General features: G+C 37.4%; 1 protein-coding gene across 2 annotated transcripts in view; it reads right to left on the bottom strand.

The window, feature by feature from the left end:
* Nucleotides 1–21,590, bottom strand: part of LOC143700863 (uncharacterized) — a 68,875-nt gene that overhangs the window by 3,032 nt on the left and 44,253 nt on the right. The window contains exons 4-13 of one of the 2 annotated variants that reach the window (XM_077194591.1): nt 15,739–15,993; nt 14,572–14,632; nt 14,297–14,427; nt 9,711–9,830; nt 9,271–9,384; nt 6,356–6,469; nt 4,120–4,233; nt 3,817–3,863; nt 3,555–3,722; nt 25–175 (exon numbers count right to left, since the gene is read on the bottom strand). In XM_077194591.1, coding sequence (XP_077050706.1) covers nt 25–175; nt 3,555–3,722; nt 3,817–3,863; nt 4,120–4,233; nt 6,356–6,469; nt 9,271–9,384; nt 9,711–9,830; nt 14,297–14,427; nt 14,572–14,632; nt 15,739–15,993 — 1,275 coding nt within the window. The remainder of the gene's footprint in view (nt 1–24; nt 176–3,554; nt 3,723–3,816; nt 3,864–4,119; nt 4,234–6,355; nt 6,470–9,270; nt 9,385–9,710; nt 9,831–14,296; nt 14,428–14,571; nt 14,633–15,738; nt 15,994–21,590) is intronic. The other variant, XM_077194592.1, reaches the window with a different exon arrangement.

Below are 21,590 nucleotides of genomic sequence, written 5' to 3'. Positions count from 1 at the left end.
TATGTGACTGTTTATCCCTCTAACCTTGGCAATGGGGTTCATGACATGGATCCTTCAGGCTCAGGCACTCGTTTCCAAAGTAACCCTCAGGACAGGCACACGTGTAGCCTCCTACTGTACTGTGGCATGGCGCCCCCTTCGGGCAGGGGTTGGGATTACAGAGATCCAGTTCCGCCTAAAATACAGTCACAACTTTACTAACTTGATTTGCATTTTCAGCCTATGAAGGTGGTTAAATAGGAGGTCAAGATAGTTGCGAGAAAGAAAGAAATATATTATTTATTATGTATGCAAGTGTAATGGGTAGAGAAAATAGCATCACATATGAGTTTAATTGAAGAAAATAGTTACCTCCAATTCTTTTACTTTTATTACATGTAAGCTAACATTCCCATGTATTTCGCTTCATGCTGGTAAATGGCGCGGTTGCACTGCTTCACCGTAGTGGGTTGCCGTGGAGACGGTAGCTCGAGCGCTCAGAAATAAACATACAGCGCTTGAGAAAGACATAAATTCTGTATCTCCACTTCTTTCCAACCCACAGGTATATTTTTAAACCTTTCCAATCTCTATTAAAAATATTAGTATTGCAATACCCTAGTATTGCAAGAGTACGGTTGTCTAGGTGATGTATGTTGTTATGTTCCGTGTAGAAAGGGTATTATGCAGTGTTTATATGGTATGTATTTGCTAGCAGCTTTAGCTAGTGAGTGAAGGTTCCGTTCTCTCGTCTTTTTGGACGGACTGTAAACAGTTGAGTCGAGTGAACATCTGTATGTTTAAAGTGTAATATGTAATGTCTATTAAGTCTCTGTACTTCGTATCATTTTGTTTGTATTGCCGGTGCTCTATCCAGTATGTTTGTTTACCAGAGCCGGTCAATGTTCTATGGAGGCTATGCCGCCGACAGTTAATGTGCGCGTGCCTGTAGACACACGCAAACGGCAGACCGATGTGTTGTGTTGGTGATTGATTATCACACAGTCACATGAACAGTTTACATATTAAGTATTCTTGGTATTTGATCTATGAAAAGGTTGTTTATATTGCAATGTTAATTTGATATATTATACAGTAAGACTATTTTACAATATGTTATTAATGTTTTTTTGTTTTTTTTGTATTTTATCTGATATATTCCAAAGCTTTACATATTGGTTTGTTTATTGTATTCAGTATAGTTATAGGTACATTTCTATATCTATATTATATAGTCCATGTAATGGCTAAAGTTACGGTTTATGATCTCATAGTATTATTGAGATATTGGACTGAGCAGAAATAAACATACAGCGCTTGAGAAAGACATAAATTCTGTATCTCCACTTCTTTCCAACCCACAGGTATATTTTTAAACCTTTCCAATCTCTATTAAAAATATTAGTATTGCAATACCCTAGTATTGCAAGAGTACGGTTGTCTAGGTGATGTATGTTGTTATGTTCCGTGTAGAAAGGGTATTATGCAGTGTTTATATGGTATGTATTTGCTAGCAGCTTTAGCTAGTGAGTGAAGGTTCCGTTCTCTCGTCTTTTTGGACGGACTGTAAACAGTTGAGTCGAGTGAACATCTGTATGTTTAAAGTGTAATATGTAATGTCTATTAAGTCTCTGTACTTCGTATCATTTTGTTTGTATTGCCGGTGCTCTATCCAGTATGTTTGTTTACCAGAGCCGGTCAATGTTCTATGGAGGCTATGCCGCCGACAGTTAATGTGCGCGTGCCTGTAGACACACGCAAACGGCAGACCGATGTGTTGTGTTGGTGATTGATTATCACACAGTCACATGAACAGTTTACATATTAAGTATTCTTGGTATTTGATCTATGAAAAGGTTGTTTATATTGCAATGTTAATTTGATATATTATACAGTAAGACTATTTTACAATATGTTATTAATGTTTTTTTGTTTTTTTTGTATTTTATCTGATATATTCCAAAGCTTTACATATTGGTTTGTTTATTGTATTCAGTATAGTTATAGGTACATTTCTATATCTATATTATATAGTCCATGTAATGGCTAAAGTTACGGTTTATGATCTCATAGTATTATTGAGATATTGGACTGAGCAGAAATAAACATACAGCGCTTGAGAAAGACATAAATTCTGTATCTCCACTTCTTTCCAACCCACTGTGCTATCCAGATTCCCCTAGGTCTGAGGCCGGTAACACAAGAAAGGAGATACATCACAATTGAGCATGCAAATATACAGTAGTATCATCTCTGTCAGTTACATTTTGAATATCAAACATTCAAAAAGGATATGATGACTTTTTTTTAAATTTCAGACTATGAATAGATGCAGTTGAACGATATCAAATATGATATTTTGAGCTGATTTTAGAGCTGATTTTGTTTTAATTTGTCGTGTCTCGAGGCGCATATTTATGTGTGAATATTCAGTCAGATCCTGTAATTTAACTCTTTCCCTGCCAGCATTTTTTAAAGTTGCCAGCACCAGCATTTTATTTTATTTGTTTTAGTTTTTTTAATCATTTTCACAAAACGTTCATGGACCCCAGAATATTTTGTTGAATGAATATCTGAACAAAATATCTAAAAAGAAAAAACAGAGCCTTTGCTTTTTTTTCTACATTCATGCATTCTTTTATCAACACTTTAATGTGGGTAAGTTTCATAAAAAAAAAGCAACATTTTGAACAAAAAGCTGAGAAAATCACATTTTTGTCAAAGACGAGTCTGTATCAGATTCAGAACGATGATCAAAACACAGATGGAGTAGATCCAGTCCATCAACACACTCAAAGCTTCACAGTCCTGCAGCTGGTCCTGGCTCGGCATTTCATTCAGTAACATTACGCAGTTTTGATTTATATGTTTGATGATTTTGCGTTATTTACATATGCATAAGCAATGCTTTTATCGCTTGTTTCTGCTTCTTCTTCACCTGTGTTTTGATCAGGAGATTCGTGACTCTTCAGAAGATGTGTAATAGCGCCCACTACAGTATAATAGTGAAAACATGGATTGCTGGAAAAAAATTTGTTGAAAGAGTTAATGTAACCAATGTTTCTCTGTAACCAATTTCCAAGTCGCCAAGTGTATGATGCCTAGTTTTTAAAACTTTTCAGATTCAGAGAATATAACACTTTAATCTTAAATCTCTATATTTAGAAGAAAAATTTCAAAAATAAATAAAGAGTTACAAAAAGGACACAAAAGTACCATAAGACAGTCATATTTTGTCTCATTCAATATGCAAATATGTCACAATACTGAAGTAAAGTCAGGTTCAAATAAGTGTTTCCCAACCCTGTTTCTGGAGCCACTCAACATTGCACATTTTGGATGTGTACCTCCTTTAACCCATCTATTTCTGGTCTTCAAATCTCTACTAATAATCTTATGAGCTGAATCAGGTACGTTTGATTTAGAAGAGTCTGAAAATGTGTAGTGTTGGTGAGCCTCCAGGAAGATGGTTGAGGAACACTGCTGATTCGAGCTGAATGAACCTCAGAAACTTGTGGTTAAGAGTAAGGCTTGTTGGCACTGTTATAATAAACCAAATAGTAATAATCTCAGACCTCACAGTAGGAGCCAGTGTATCCCAGCGGGCAACTGCACGACATGCCTCTGCCATCCTGACGCTCGACACACTGCCCTCCATTTACACAAGGATTGCTGTCACAGGCGTTTACTGCTGTCTGGCACAGTTTACCAAAGAATCCCGGCAAACACACACACTGGGAGTCCTGCATATGTCACACAAGGAGAAATGGTTAAATGTCAAAGTAACTTCACATCCTCAATGTGAAAGAAAGCTTATCGAGGTGAATCGGTTCTTACCTTACAGTGTCCTCCATTCAGACACAAGCCCTGGCAGCTACTGTTCCCTGTTGAATAGATGATATTTAAAAAAATCAATAGCCAACCAAGTGGAAACCCACAGAACCCTCGGATTCATAGAAGAAAAAGACTAGCTAACAACATTCATCAATGACAGTACGAGCAGATCATGGTAGAACAAGCTCACAGTGAGTTCACCCTGAAGTCATTTCCCACCAGCACTGAACTGTTGTGATTCATTTAAAACTCAATCATACATCTTTTTTTTTTGCTGGTTCTGTGAAAACCACATCTAATACTCACGGATGTCACAGTTTGCTCCTGACCAACCGGGAAGGCAGTCACACAAATATCCTCCAATCAGATTACGGCAGGAGCGGGCATTGACACACACGCCAGTCTCACATTCATTAGTGTCTAAGGAAGAGGAACGAAGCACAGTGATGAAGTGAGGCTATATTTAGCATACCACCATACTACTATATCTGCAGTATATAGTGTGTATAATTGGCAAACTTCACATATGCAATATCCAGATGACCTTCTATATTTGCCAAAATGTGCAGTATACAGCATAACATAATGAACTGGGTAGTGTATCCCACAATGCCATGCACTCAACTTGACCTCCAATTTCCAGTTTAACTAATGAAGTGAAAGTAAAATCCACCACACATTTTACCATCCTTTTCTAGGCTGCCAATAGACATTTTTATATAGGTTATATAGATTGGAATAAAAATGCTAAATAACAATTTTTATTTCCGAGATGACTCAACTAGATGCCACTCTGTGAATTAACTCTTTCTCCGCCACTGCTTTTTTTTTAAGTTGCCAGCCAGCGCCTGCATTTCTGATGATTCTCATTGAATATTTTGTTGCATGAATATCTGAACAGAACGAATAGAGCCTCTGCTTTTAAACAATCAAACAAAAACTATTTTATTCTAGCTTCAAGCATACCTTTTTTTACCAACCCTTGTAAGTTTCATAATAAAAGATATTTTGACCAAAAAGCTGATAAAATTGTATGTGTTTTTCAAAGACTACAACGTGCATAAGCAATGCTTTTATTGTACTTCTGTACTTTTAAAAATCTTTTTTTTTTCTTGCCTGTGTTTTAATCTGGAGATTCAGAACTATTTCAGAAGATGGCCCCTACCGTATAACATTATAAACATTGAAAGCCAGAAAAATAGTAAGAGTTAAATATGCATATAATGAGGTTTCACATACTATTTAAAACAATTATTGGAAGCTGAGAGTGAATTTTTCATGGTTAAAGGATGCTGATTGTTCAATAAATAATTACATGATAATTATAGTTATCAGCAAGTAATAGTCCATTAGTTAATTTGTGGCTTTTTCTGGTTGTCAAATAGCAAAAAATAGCAACAATCATTAACTTGCCACATTACCTTTTTTCTATTTGAATATATTTAAAAAATAATTTGTTTCTGTAATGCAAAGCTGAATATTCAGCATCATTACTCCAGTCTTCAGTGTCACATGATCCTTCAGAAATCATTCTAATATGATGATTTGCTGCTCAAGAAACATTCTTGAAAACAGTTGTGCTGTTTAATATTTTAGTGGAAACCATAATCTTATATAGAGGTTCAAAAACAGCATTTATTTGAAATAGAAATCTTTTGTAACATTATAAATGCCTTTACAGTCACTTTTTTAGTGCATAATTGAAGAATAAAAGTATTAATTTTCTTATAAAAAAAATTTTACTGACCCCGAACTTTTGAGCTTGAGTACATATTTCTCAGTGTAAAATTTCTCACTTAAGTTGTTCCAAATAAAATACTCTTGAAAATATTATTTCTATCCACAGTTGCTGTTTTTGTACTTATTAAAACCCACATCTCGCCTTCAAAGACAGATCTGCTGATGCTAACGGCTGTTTTCTGAGGTGTCACAGTGACACATGAGTGTATTTCACAGAGTGTCAACAGTCCAGAAAGACTGATACTCTCCAGAGAGCTGATCTGGGCCTGAGGGGCAATGGAGTGTGAGAGAGACTCTCCCAGAAGTCAACAGCATCAGCGACACATCCAACCACGGCTCTTTTTATTCAGCAATTAAATATACTGCACACTGTAGCATGAAATTGTCTGATGGGGGTTGAACAGATAATGGTTGGTGGAGCAGTGATGCTGATTAATAATTTCAATGTGGTTTGTGCTGATATGGAGCTTATAAACACAAGATGTGTGAGCAAAGTTTCCCATCTCTGGATTGGATTGTTATGATTTAGTGGTTTCAAATGGCAAACATGATGGTGGTCATGGTTTCTGTAATATATATATTTTTTTATGGTTTCTTAGATTTAATTCCTCGATGCATTTCTAGTACCCTGAGCAAAAACAAGAAAGAACAGACATGTACGGTCTATGACAAGTTTAGGCAGGTAGAGGCAGTTTACCGCAGGTGAGACTGGATGAGTTTGAGCGTAAGGCCAAGTCAGGCAAGTGTGGACATGTATGGACGGCTCAGAACAGGTGAAGCTAGTGTTGTTTTATATACTTACCAAGCTGGCAGGTTCTGCCGGTCCAGAATGGAGGACATAGACACTGGAAACCTTGCTCCGTCTCTTGACATGTGGCCCCACGACCACAAGGACTGGAGTCACACTGCAACACTGCTGCATGCAAACAGAACATGTTCTCTGTCTCGTCAAGTCCATTCAAGTCTCATCGAGTCATCAAATCCATCTATCCATCATAATGATTTTGAATGCAACTTTCAAATAAAAACATTTATCTCTTTGATTACTTAGTTGCTTGGTTGTTGCAAGGTTTTTTCAAAGTGGTTAAAAATGCACAAGAAGCCAGAGCTTTCCCTATCCGATCTTTTTTTTTTCTCGTTCAATTTTTTTTGTAAACACGGCGTCGTCTCAAGAAATATATGCGTACACACGAAACCACTGAAACCGACTGAAAACGATGTGGTATACATGCCAGACCAGTATGTGGTGTTGTAATTCTGCCACAGAGACACACTAAACAAGGAGAAGAAGACTTCGAGCATGCGCATAACCTTGCGCGCACTATACGAACCCAACACGTCAGCGGTGTGTGACTAATGCTGACACGTGGTGTGATGACATCATCGTTTCACAAAATGTACGGATTGGCCATACACACGAAAACGCAAGGGTGTCGTTTTCAGATTTATCCACTCTGGGACCCGGTTTCAAAACATAGGGGTTTCAGTGTCCCAAAACGCCGGATCCGTCTGGACGAAACGCCAATAGGATACAAAATTTGTACGTATACAGCTAAATGCGTCTCTGTGTGGACAGGGCCAGAAACAAGTCTGAATCTAACTCAGTCCCTTCCTCAAATCTTTGGCATTAAACTGAATGTTTTGTCGCCATCTCATGTCAACCAAAACTTCCATGAACTTTTCCTGTGTAACACAAAATTATATAAAAAAATTTCATTGTCTATCATTGACTATCAATGTCTATCAATGTCTATCTAGACAACAATTTGGTTAAAAACACAAGAATATATTAGATTGTGTTTTAGACCCAGGCCTCCTGGCATGCTAAACTGTACGATTAGACAAGCAAATGTTATTTGACTTCCAATGAACCCATTGACTTCCATAGTATTTTTTTTTCCTACTATGTAAATCAATGGGGTCCATCAACTGTATGGTTATCGACATTCTTCAAAATATCTTCTTTTGTGTTCAGCATGAGGTCCACTTTCCTGCAGAGTTTAGCCAGAGATTTTTGGGAGATTTGAGTGTCCGTGACTCTACCATTGGAGAAAGCATAACTTGGATCATGCGTGACATGATAACCAATCACAACCTTGACATCGAGTTGTGCGACAGCCAATCACTGTTTGCGGATACCATAGAAATGAATGAGAAGTGCTGTAAATTGAAAATCTACCTGTCATGCAAGTGTCCGTGATTTCTCTGATAAAACAGCATTTTATTTGGTGTAAACTCTAAAGATAGATCTATCCAAAACAAATAATTAAGAGCAAACATGTTGAAGATTAGCCAATGGGCTGTCGATTCATTAAATGAGAAGCTATTTCCACACCAAAAAATTTTTTCTCAGTGTATTGAAGCCTCTCCTCCATTGACATCCATTAAAAAAAACTTTCCCAAGCCTTGTGTCTCTTTCCCTGCAGCAGTAGGTGACGTTATGCTTTTTTTGACTAGGGTTGCAGGCTTGCCTTCAAGTGGCTTTGGTTTAGCTTCAAACTGAATCAAACACACCTGAGCAAGCTAATCAAGCTCTTCAGGATTACTAGAAAGGTCTCAATCAGCTCCCTAGTTCAATAGTCTGGGCACTGATCAGGGAGTCCAACATTTTAAGGGCCGTCTCAATCTCAAAATGGTTCCAGTGCACTGAAACATTTTATTCAAATTGACCTGGCATGCATAATACACCTTTTTTTTTTTTTTGCGGATCCGTGTGAACAGGGATCGGTTTGAGAACCTCGTTGTCCATATGCAACACTTTTTCCATTTCCATAAACCTTTCCATTTGTAGTGTAAAAGTACCCTTAAGCCGGGCTCAGACTACAGGAGTTTTTCAATCTTAACCGACTGTGAAATCTGGTTGTATAAGTTGAATCTTTCATATCTCAAACTTGCAGACATTACAAGATTTGAAAATCATGTCGCATCACACACTACAAGATATTCTTAAGATTATCATGCCAGATTTAGCACTTTTCACATGATCTCACGTGAAAGCGGGTGTAAACAAAATATAATGTCTCCTATATTAGGAGTTTTGTTCGTGTTGTTGCCACATTTCGACCCGTACAGCTGCTTGTTGTTTCGCTGTCGCCATTTAGAAAAGTTTCGGCACTTCCGTCTCCTTGTAGACTTGTCTCTCATTGGCTATTGTGGAAGTACTGACGTAATTATAGCCGTAATCAACCGATTTAAAATCCTAAATATCATACATGTTTCAGTTGTCCCTGATGTGTCCACGATCAGGTTTAAGATTTGATCTGTAAACGCCTCACATTACCATAAAATCTGGGCCGAACAAGGGAAACGACCAATGCCCTAAACGCATTTTGTTTTCTCTCCGAATGTCAGGAGGGATAAACCATGCATAAATCTGGCCTGAAACTCCTATAGCCTGAGCCCGACTTTAATGTCAATTAAAAAAATAAAGGCATCATGCCCATGCTTAAACTGATGAGAACATGTAAAAACACTGCAATGGTCTTAAAACAGTCAACCAATGTCCTTAAATTTGAGGAGCTCTCACAACCTGATCTCTGAGACACATTATCATCTGTACATCCTACATGTGCGTGTGTGTGATTGCTGACTGTTAGGTAGCATTATTTTAATGTAGGTCTGACTAAAATTGGCTGCAGCAGCACATAAAATAGCAGCTGCCTTTGATTGGTGCAGATTGCAATCTGTGCAGGTGTGTGTGTGTGTATGTTTAACTACCGGAGGCACAGGAGGGTCCAGTCCAGCCCGACGCGCACACACAGCTGAAGCCTGTTGGGTCTTCAATACACGTTCCCCCATTCCCACATGGAGAGGAGAGACAAGCGTGCTCCACTGTTAAGGGGACGAGAGGAAGAGATACCGTCTTACAGAGGTTCTTGGCTTGAGGCATTCAACTCCGGAACATTCTTGTTGTAAAAGTATCTCTTATCAACACCTCTCAGAGTCACGTCGGAAATCACACATTAACAAAGACTAAAATTATCCTTTCGGAGGAGATAATTGGTCATATTCATGATGGTTGGCACAGTGAAAGAGATTGAGAGCTGAGCTTTGACTACAATATTCTGCTGTTTTTTTTTTCTTGTCCAGCTCATCTTTGAGGTATGGTTGTATTAGGCTGTCAGAGTTTATGGTTGTGTTTTATAGCGTCAGCTCACCGATGTCACAGTTGCGGCCACGGAAGCCCTCCTGACACACACACAGGTACTCGTTCGGTTCAGTGTTGGTACAAGTACCAGCGTTCTTGCATGGCTGATGGTTACCACAATAATTCAGATCTGTAAGTGAGAGAGAAATTTTTTTTCGCAGTTAGGGAAATCTGTCAATTTATTATATTAACATTGATTTGCAGGCGTTTTTAAAAAGCAATCAAGAATGCTTGCTCGACGTGTGAGAACCAATGAGGTTCAATTTCGTGTTACGCAGCACATTTGAGCTTCACAAGAACCAATGAGGTTTGTTCTCGCTCGTAAAGCAGGTTCGGTTGAGCTTATGTCTACAGTATGTCCGTGGATCAATGTTTAAATGTGAATAAAAGCCTCAATTCAATCTGTTCATCATATAAAGTGATCGAGTCTCTTCAGAAAATTTGGACTAAAGCACTCAATACTTATGGATTAGTTTTATGATCTCTTTGTAAACTTTTTGAAGCATCAGTGTCAGTTGTGTAGCTGTCAATAGTGGGACAGAAAGCTCTCAGATTTCATCAAAAAAATCTTAATTTGTGTTTTGAAGTCTTACGGGATTTGGAACGACATGAGTAAATAATGACAGAATTGTCATTGCTGATCGCAAAGTTTTGTATAAAACATCCACTCATTCATTATCCAATCATGAAAACGGATCAAATCAAGTACTGTCCCACATTTTTTATGGTAATACACTGTTTAGTGAATGTTGACTTAAGAAATAAGAAACTTGTGGTAAAGACAAAACCAATACAAATTTTTCATCATTTAAATTTTCCTTACAGCAAAAAAGAAAAATAAACAGCCCTCCAACCAACTGTGGACAAATTAAAACCACATGATTCAGACAGAGGAACAGTCTCTTTCTCAAATGATACAAAACACATAGCCCTATACATACAAACACACAGTTTTAAATAATTTATTAGAAAAATCATTATTGATTATTCAAACTGACTCAAAAAGCACTGATAGCCATGTGTAAACAGCTGTGATACATCTGTTCCACATCCCACCACCTCCAGCAATTCAATATACCAACATCTGTAATATATGTGAATATATGTCTATAAAAATATATGTCTCACTAAAATGTACATCTCCCTCTGGGAACTGTTGCTGGAAGGAAAATGATTTTTTTAAACAATAATTTCAAGCTCAAATTTATGGGGTTAAATAAAATGCTAGTCTAGACGCAAATAGGGTTTGACAACCCAGGCATTGTTTAAATGTAGTTTGTATCATAAATCATACAAAATCTAACCAAGAATTCCTACAAGGTCATGCTTGAGGGGATGAGTTAAACTCAAATAGATTGTTTCCTGAAGATTTACCCACAACACAAAAGCATGCTTAAATTAAAACCAAATGAAAATGATGCAGGGCTGGTAGACTGGCTCCTGAGATGTGTGTGTGTGTGTGTGTGTGTGTGTGTGTGTGTGTGTGTGTGTGTGTGTGTGTGTGTGTGTGTGTGTGTGTGTGTGTGTGTGTGTGTGTGTGTGTGTGTGTGTGTGTGTGTGTGTGTGTGTGTGTGTGTGTGTGTTAGACAGTGTCATTCACATAACTGCTAAATGGCAAGAGCCTGTTTTATCCTCCACGGCTCACGTTCTGTTTACCCAAGACAATCAGCTTACACCTCTAAAAAGCCCTGACAAAACCCCACGAATGGGTCAAACTCAGATAATCATGATCTATTTACACAAACATTGCCTATGCAGTAAGTCTTGGAATCAGTTAATCTAATGACCTTTTTTTTGGCTATTAAAATAACATAATTATGTTTAACACTGTTGATTTTCAGTAGTGGATGCTGGACTTTAAAATAGAGGAGGCAAACTAAATTGTAGTCTAAGAATCCCCACCGATATTTTTTCTTCAACACTCGAACCGCTGAAAGTGAAATGCTTGATGGTGATTGACTCATTTTTTTTCCAACAGAAGCAAAAGTCTCTGGCTATGGGTTTGCCTCCCCTTCCCTTTTCTTTTCCCTTCAGAATCGCCTTAGCACAGTTTTCCTATCGGTAGATTTGGCACGATCAGGGAAGAGCAGCAGTGGTTCTGACCTCAGTAATATAGGTAACACTTTATTTTACAGCGTTATGTAACATGTTACATGTACTTATCGTGATAAAAAAGTAAATTATGCTTAATTACATGCAACTAACACTTAACCAAACCCTAATCCTACCCTAACCCTATAGTAAGTACATTTAGTTAATTAATAGTACTCAGTACTTAAAATATATAATTACACTGTAATAATGACACCTTAAAATAAAGTGTAACAGTGGTGAAATTACAAACAAGAAATACACATTCTGAGAATAAAATAAATAACTGGGAATTGTATTAACATTAAATTATCCTTCTCCCATTTTCACCTAAAAAATGTTTGGAAGTTTGTGCTTCCCTTGCCTCCCCTGACGAGACGCCACTGTTTATTTTATTAAAACATTTTATTACGTTTTTTTTTGTTTTCAATTTGACATTTTCAGTTTCAACTTCAATTTCAACTTCAACGTCAACCTGTCTCCAAACCCTGCCCTGCAAAGACATGACAGACATGGCGTTGTCAGCAATCCTGCACTAAATGATTGACAGGCAGATAGCGTTTCAGATAAAAAAAAAAGTGTTTTCCTATTTCAATGACATACAGTATGTCAGGTTGTACTTCTGACGAGATGCCGAGCTACTCCAGCCACTTGATTATCCTCATCTGAAATAAAAATATTTTACTTATAAACATCCAAGGTCTTTTGTCGCCATTCATTTTCTTCATTTTAAACTACAATTCAAAAATTTGGGATTAGTAAAAATAATACTTTTATTCAGCAAGGTTACATTAAATTGGTCAAAAGTGACAGTAAAAAACATGTACAGTATAATGTTACAAAATATTTATATTTCAAATAAACTGTTCTTTTGAATTTTCCATTCATCACAGAATCCTAAAAAGAAAATTTACATTTTTTTTCCCCCAGAAAAGTTATGAAGCAGCACAACTGCTTTCAAGATTGATAATAATAATAAATGTTTCTTGAGAGCAGCAGCATTAGAATGATTATACAACAAAGGAATAAATTACAATAGAAAATATAATAAAATAGAAAATAGTTGTTCTAAATTGTAATAATATTTCACAATATTACTGTTTTTCATATTTTTTATCAAATAAATGCAACCTTGGTAAGCAGAAGTGATGTCTTTAAAAATATTTGAAAAATCTCACTAAATTTAATACATTTGGACTAAAGCCAGCTTTTGATTTTTCAGGTCTTTGGTCTTGCTAATATAAATCATATGTATTTATGTGAATATCATATGTATTCATAATTAAATCTTCATTTTAATAATTATTATGTCAATTTTTAACCGATGTGTTTATGTTAAAAATAAAGTTCACTGCTGTCATCAAGCTTTTACCTGTTAGTCGGTGTACCTTAGTCGGTGTACCACACTACAGGTGAATAGAGTAAAATTTTTAACTAGCAGATTTCACCATTAAAGGGTAACTAAACCCTAAACCAACTTTGTTAGTTAATGATCTGTAACAATGGGGCTTTATTAGTACTGTTCATTGATTCGGGTAACTTTTTTGACATTTGTGTATAAAGTGTTTTAATTCTACCATATATGGTGTAAAAACGTCTGAGTGCTGCCCTCTTCAGGTTGAACGGTGGCTACTGCAGTTGAATTTTGCCCCCCTCCGCTGGGCTCTGCCCACTTTTCCAGCATTTTTCAAATATTGCCAGTGGGTGGAGTCAGGCTCTGACCAGGGGTTTAGTTACCCTTTAAACTTTCCCAGTTGATTACCTACATTAAGATACCGTAGTGCTTCTGTGTTGTACGTCACACGTAGACTCACTATTGGCCGACGCTGGTCATGTGGGTGATGCGTGTGACATACAACACAGAAGCTTACGCTGTTACACTAGTGAACTGACTCGAGGCCAACAGCGAAGGAAATTAATAGTTGAAAAAAAGTCATTATTTTTGTTTTTTTTGCACACAAAAAATATTCTCGTCGCTTTATAAACTTAAGACTGAGCCACTGTAGTCACTTGGATTATTTTAACAATGTCTTTAATAACTTTTCGGGGAACAAGTTTCAATCCCTTAGAAGCCTATGGAGGAGTGATCCAGCGCTCAGATTTAATCAAAAATATCTTAATTCGTGTTCCGAAGATGAACGAAGGTCTTACGGGGTTGAACAACATGAGGGCGAGTAAATACTGACAGAATTTTAGTTTTTGGGTGAACTATCCCTTTAAGTGAATGTTGTGTGATGCATCATCTCTTCCAGGGTGGAAAAGACTGTGAGACGAGTGCTGAAACTTGCCTCTGTCTGCTGCCTTTAAATATGCACATATATTACAGATACAAGTCTCATCCACACATGTTTTTTCCTTCCTTCAAAAGCAACTGAATGTGTTAACACATTAACAATAATGAAATGATAAGGTTAAACACAAGTAAAGATATAAATTGATTGATGGCTCTTATAATAACAGCAGACATGTATGCATACACACGCACCAGCACATTTCACCATTCACCTTTGTCACAGAGCAGGCCGCCCCAATTTGTGTCACACACACACTTCCAGGGTTCAGTGCAAGTGCCATGATCACACCCAGGAAACGTCTCGCACTCATCACACAGATCACCCTTCCAGCCATAATGACACCTACAGAGATAGAGACAGGTTACAACAGTGAGAAAGTGAGAAAAAGACAGAAAACAAAAGCAGGCAGGCACTGCAGTGCACATGACATGCATTAGCGCTGTGTGGAGACACGGTGTGATATTTCTGAAACCTGGGCAGACTCACTTGCATTCTCCGGGCACATCGCAGGAACCGTGGTCCACGTGACATCTCTGCTTACAAACCGCTACAAAGACGCATATAGAAGGTTTATTCAGATATGATGATCAAAATGATCCACAACAGTCATCTAACAAGTGCAGTGGATAATTTTCGCAACACTCATAATAACACAAACTGAATTAGACAAAACACAGAGACTTTGGACGCATTCATTGCTAAATGCAGCCAGTCATGATGCGATGCTTCTCTGACTCAACTATTGTTAATATAAGGCTAGCTCAGTGTTTTGGCTTTGGCTAATGTGGTAATATGGGCTCTTCCTGATCACAAACCATTAGGATGTGGACATTTCTCTCTCTCTCAAGTCATTTTCTGCTGGAATACGATTTGGCCTCTGTGGTGTGTTGGAAAAACATCTGAATAAATAATCCTGTAGCTAAAGTCTAATACGGGTTATGTGCAATAAACTTATGCTAGCTTAATTTTAGCTAGGTTAGCTAAGTCCATGGATATCGCCATCATTTTAGTATGGGGGTGTAACGATACATTCATGTCACGATACATCCGTGACCAGATACACCCACATTCGATACATATCACGATACTGAAATCACATTACGATATTATTGCGATACTCCAAAACATTTGGTAAAAGGTTAACAAAAACTGTACTGTTTATTAAAATGGTAAATTTGGTATTACATTGGGGGTGTAAATGAATAGGCTTGGACTTGGTGCTCGTAACCCAATACACAGGACAATAGAGACACTAGAATAAAAATATTGATGAGTCTGAAGCTGAAAATACACAATTATTTTAGGCGAATATGCTTACACTTCGTCACTGACAAGATGTATTTAAAATAACATAGGCTACTTTTTACTGGTAACATAAGACATTTGGCATTATCAGAAGTCAGAACCCACAAATATTCCCCCATTGCATTATTATACATTCAATTCAACATTATATATAGTAGTTTAATACTGACACTAAAACTGAAATTTTCATTTTGGGTGAACTATACACAATACATATTGTCACTATTCACAATACATTGATGCACTTTTGTATTGTAATATATTGTGACACGATATATTGTTACAACCCTAGTTTAGTATGATACAGCTGTTAACAGTTTCGTATGACAATGTGCTGGACCCACTCACCCTGTCGGCACTCTGGTCCAGTCCAGCCCTCCTTACACACCTTAATCCCGTAAAGATCGCAGTCAAAATGTCCGAAAAAGTCATCTCGTGCTCGACAGAGTTTGTTGCAGAGTGGGCCGTAGTAATTGGCATCACAGCGGAATCGCAGGCGGTATTCCAGATTAAACGTGTGACCGTGATGAGGGAACGACTGCCACTTCTCACCTGGGTTCAGCATAGAGGAAAGCAGCACTCGCTCTATTAATTCCTCCCGACCTGAGGGGGGCGACAGAGAGAAAGAGTAAAATAAAAACTAAACATCTTTTCTCATGTTCATTTTTTCCATGGAAAAACCTGCTCCAGCAAGAGTGAGACAGGACCTTAAAGGTGCAGTGTGTGATTTTAGCGGCATCTAGTGGTGAGGTTACGAATTGCAACAAACAAAAGTTACGGTGGCTGACAGGAAAATATGTCATCGTCTGAGACAGCAGAAAGTAGCAAGTTAAGGTTTCTTTACAAGGATAAATATTAATTATTAATATTAATTAATTATTAATTATTCAGTAAAACTATATGTTATTGCGAATATTATTGTTACTTGTTCATCATTGTGTCAGTGTTTTATTCACTGAACTAAGCTTGCTTCCTTGCACGAAGAGCAACATAGTAACGAAACGCGTTTGTCCGTTAAGGGCCACTATAGAAACATGTCGGCGCATTTCAATGTAAGGTAACCCGCAGTGTGTGTAGATAGAAATCGCTCATTCTAAGGTAATACAAATATAACGGTTCATTAAGGTCTTTATACACCACTGAAAACGTTGTTTTACAAGGTAGTGAGGAAACGCGCTCTGTAGCGCTGTGTGTTCGCTGTCGGCTACGCTAGAAACATGACGACACAATATGTCGACCTCCATAGAAGGGTGCGCACGCGGTTATGGAGATACAAATGTCTCATTCTAAGTTAATAAAAACATAACGATTCATTATGCAAGGTCTTTATACACCACTGAAAACATAGTTATGGATCTTATATTGCATTTCTGTCAGTAGATCCTCAGAAATATTACACATTGAAACTTTGGACTGTCCAGGATTCTATACAATAATTCTATACAATATTCTATACAATAATATGTCATTTTTTCTAATACTCTAATATGCTGATTTGCCTAAGAAACTTTTCTTATTATCAATGTTGAAAACAGTTTTGCAGCTACATGTTTTTCAGGGTTCTTTAAATAATAGAAAAGTTCAAAAGAACAGCATTTATTTGAAACAGCGTTTACGTTTCTTATACGTTTAATACATCCTTGCTGAATAAAAGTATCAATACCTTTTTTTTTTCTCACTAACTCCAAACTAGACTAATGTGATACCGATCTTGAATGTTGTGTCTAATCTTTCAACTTCATTAATACAACAAATTCTGTTTATAGAGATTAACTTGTGTTGATAAGTCATAAGATTTGTTAATTTGTCTCTCCTTTTTGTACTTGGTATACCAGAGGTTTTCCCTGTGACTGTATTGACTGTTAGCCTACCTAATCTCGAATACTGTTGCATAGTGCATTATCTCCCACAAAGTGCTCTAAAAAGAAAGATAAAGAAAGAAAATTTGCCTAACAGATGAGATCATCTGGGCTTTAAAACAAAGCAATGAAAACAGGGAAGAGCAAAGGTGTTCAAACATAGATAAGTTATCATTGCAACTCGACGCACTTAATCAAAATAAACATATCAACCACATACAGTGTCCCCAAAAAATATTTGGACCCTTAAAACACAATTTCACACACAGAAATCTGGACATGAGGGTCTCGTCCTCTTCTGTTAATGGACTGCAGTGTAAGCACAGTCAGTAATTAGTGTTGTTGTCCATTTTAACATCATTCTACTACGATCCATTAGAGATGTAAATGACTAAAGCAGAGCTGCACTCATGCAGAAAACCTTGAGCACAGTTTATCTCTGACATGTTCAGGCACATAAATTTACATGAACATAAGTCTGATTTCTCACTCAGCAATGTAAGATAACGATCACACAACATCCATCAAAACCATAAGAGAGGAATAAATTTGGATTTAGAGGATGGTTCAATAATAAGAGAGGGTCATATATAAAAATTGCTCCCCTTCAATTTATCAGTAGGAATATGAATATAAATGTCGAGAACCGGTTCCAAATCTCCAAGAACCGTGAATTCAATAAGATACACGCATTTTGATTCTGCTTAACAATTCCTGTGTGTGTATTTTAGGTGAAAGTAGCAAAAGTGGACCAAATAAGCGTACCGAGACCTCCTCGAAGAGGTGGTCTCTGTACTCTTTCAAGCAAACTCTGGAGCGGTTAGTTTGTGGTGAGAACGTGATCCGACCTCCAACAGACCCAACTGCCAAAAAACTGCGCATTTTTCGGACTAAACCAGCTGCCGTAGTCAAACAAAATTATTATTTAGATTGTCAATAGCGCTCCCTTTAAGCCATGACTGACTTACTGCGTTCTGCACTCTCACTAAAATCTCATCACAAACGCTGAAGTTGCCGCACTGCACAGTGAATTTCTTATTTATATCGCGTCTAGACTTTGTTGTTTATGGGGCGATTAGCGAAAGGATAAAGCTTGTGCTGATTCTGAACATGCATTGTGAGGGAATTCTCCGCATGTCTGCCGGATTTTCTTCTTTGTTTACTTCCGGGAGTTCTGTTGGAATTTTCCCGCAAGTTAATTCTGACCAATTTAAGTGCAGTTGTGGATATATGTTCAAGACACATCTGGCCAACGAGTGATGAGGATGTTGTCGCGTGACTGCATTTTGGTTCGTTTCATCAACTCATCAACTGATTCAGACCAGAGCAATCAGTGTGATGGGAAAAGGAACCAAAACGCCTGAAAATGATACAAAGTATGATTTTTCGCCCTTAGTCCGGAGCAAATGAACCGAACTATAGGTGTGAAGGCACCCTTAATGTGACTATTCAAGCGCAAGAAGACGTGAAATTGAGAAAACTAGAAATTCATTTTCTGTGCGCACACAAAAAGCCATCTCTCATATAGTGTTCTTTTTCACGTCTTCTTGCGCACGAATGGAAAAATACACAGAAATGTATGCCTTAATATTCATGTAAACACAATCGTTTTTGTCTTAAGTGAACGTAATCAGTTGAGAAAGAAAATGCATGTGTAACAGTATGTTGGATCCATGCATTCGGTCTTAAAGTGACAACAGCCTAATATTCCTGCTGCCATCTGTCTGTCATTAACAATAATCAAACAACAAAAGAAAAAGAAACTAAAAAACTTTTGTGACTTTAACCCTTTCCCCGACATTTACAGCATTTTCCGTCATTTATGACAACGCTTTCCCGCCATTGATGGAATTTTCCAGCAATCCATGTTTTCACTGTTATATGGTAGGGGGCGCTATTACACATCTTCTGAAAGAGTGCAGAATCTCCAGATCAAAACACAGGCAAAGAAGAAGCAGGAACAAGCGTTAAAAGCATTGCTGACACACATGTAAAATAACACAATAATCAAACTTTAAACAGCATATAAATCAAAACTGCCTAATGTTACTGAATGAAATGTCAATTAATTCCTTCAAAATAAATGTTTGATATCTAAATATGACCCTTTTTACCTAACTGTAATCGAAACTGAGAATCGGTACGAATAGTCTTCATCGATTCGATGAGCAGAATCGGAATCGCTGAAATTCAAACGTTACCCAACCCTATTCATGAGTGTGAATTTGAATTGCATTGATCCCGTCCAGAGCCAATCAGCCCTATACGGACAACTACGCAAGTTGCTTAGGGCCCCGCAAATCACTCAAGGCCCCGCCTCCACCTCGTGTCAAAGCGCGTCAATCAAAGTTTAAAAGAGAGAAAAAAACACCATGAGAGTGAATTGCGGGAACAGCAATCAGGTAGACTTGTGTTCTCTCCTCTCCAAGTTTGAAGTCAGCAAATAACAACAAAGTTAAGTTGATGTGCATCTCTCTCTAGTCTGTCTAACCCAGCTGGCAGTGCATCTTTTGGTCTTTCTGTGTCTTGCTTGCTAATGCCGGCCACTTCCAGGGCTGTGTTCTGTGACTTTGTGCCTGACAAAAAAAGTAAGAGTAAAATACAACTATCTATTACGTTTGATAAACGACAAAGGGCAACGGTGTTTGTTTATAAACTGCAGCTCGGAAAAGATAACCGTGCCACGCATTAACAAGAGTTCATATGCGCGTGCACGAAATGAAACGCGCACTTTCCAGCAAAACATCTGTGGGGACCAGTACAATATGGGCGTGATGGCACTCCTTATTATAGGTGCACATACTTTTAAAACAAGACAATGATTATCTAGTTTCCCAAGTCAGTTTAGTTACAACTCTGCAATAAAGGAAGACTATTGATTTCTAGGCTATATTGCATTTAAAATGTTGATTGACTGGACATACTGTTCAATATGGATGCACATCCCTCAGTAAATAATAACCACCAAGTATCAAGTATTGCTTTTATCATTTAAAACACAGTGACATGCTATGGGAAGCCATTTTTGCTTTTATTTATTCCTAGGATGCATTTTTGATATCAAAAATTACATTTATACTATTTAAAATGTGAATTATTAATATTAATATAAAATATGCCTATTTCTGATATCAGGAATTACATTTTCATTAGTACTAGTTACAGGAGGGGGGATTGTAGTGGGAAGGAATTTACTGAATTGCAATTCAAAGACATTTAACATAGTCAATTAACTCAATGCATTGGCTGATATTTTTGCTTCACAACTAATTAAACATATTTAAAAATTCAAATATACTTCCTTGCATAAAAAAATCAAATTTCAATTTTCCATAATGTATGCTGTTAAAATTCAGGAAAATTGATCTGCAATTTAAATTAGTTCTTCATTCAATTCTGAATGGCGCACCACGCTGGATAGAAGACGATAAAATAAATGGAAAACTGAACAACACTTTTGTCCTTGCCTCTCCCTCTCTCCTTTTCTCACACAAAGTCTTTTTTCAAAGACATAATGGGTCAGGACGGACTTTGCTGAAGACTGTTAAAGCTATATGACACTCAGATACCATATGGTTGTATAATAATCCAGAGCAGGCAGGAAAAACGGCTCTACAATTCTAACCTCGCGTCATTTAGACTCCTGGATCAGCCCACCCTAAGCCTCACCTCACCAGAGACAAGCTGTAAATCCAATGAACGAAAGAAGGGATGGGTAAAGTAAATGAAAAGATATGTCAGGAGCTGGAGGGCAGTGAGAGAGATAAATTAAGAGAGAGGAGAGAAATAGAGAGAGATTTAGAAGAAAATCAAAAGAAAAGAAAAGAAAATGATAATAAATGAGAAAAAGAGTGCCAGAAAAAAACAGAATGTGCACCAGAAGGAGAAAAAGGAGAGTAGATGTGCATGCATGTTTTTCTTACAAATTAAGTCGAGTTATTTATGAAAATAAAGCGGCAATATCCAAATGATTAAAATGTATCTCAGCATTGTCTGAAGCGTGCATATGTGTCTAATTTATTCATTAAAGGACATAATCCGTGTGTGTGTGTGTGTGTGTGTGTGTGTGTGTGTGTGTGTGTGTGTGTGTGTGTGTGTGTGTGTGTGTGTGTGTGTGTGTGTGTGTGTGTGTGTGTGTGTGTGTGTGTGTGTGTGTGTGTGTGTGTGTGTGTGTGTGTCTGCAAAATCCAGCAACAAATTTTCAGTCATGGAGCTTTTCTTCAATTATAAGGAGAAACAATCAGAAAGCAACACAGGAAATGAAAGAGTCATGGAGACTGACCCTGTGCATTACTCCGTTCTCTTGTAATACCCAGAAGACAGCATGAGGGGTAAACACGG

This window comes from Siphateles boraxobius, unplaced genomic scaffold, assembly GCF_051911475.1.
Source record: "Siphateles boraxobius isolate OS27281-9 unplaced genomic scaffold, OSU_SipBor_1 32, whole genome shotgun sequence".
NCBI lineage: Eukaryota > Metazoa > Chordata > Actinopteri > Cypriniformes > Leuciscidae > Siphateles > Siphateles boraxobius.
This window is presented reverse-complemented; position numbering and strand designations above follow the sequence as displayed.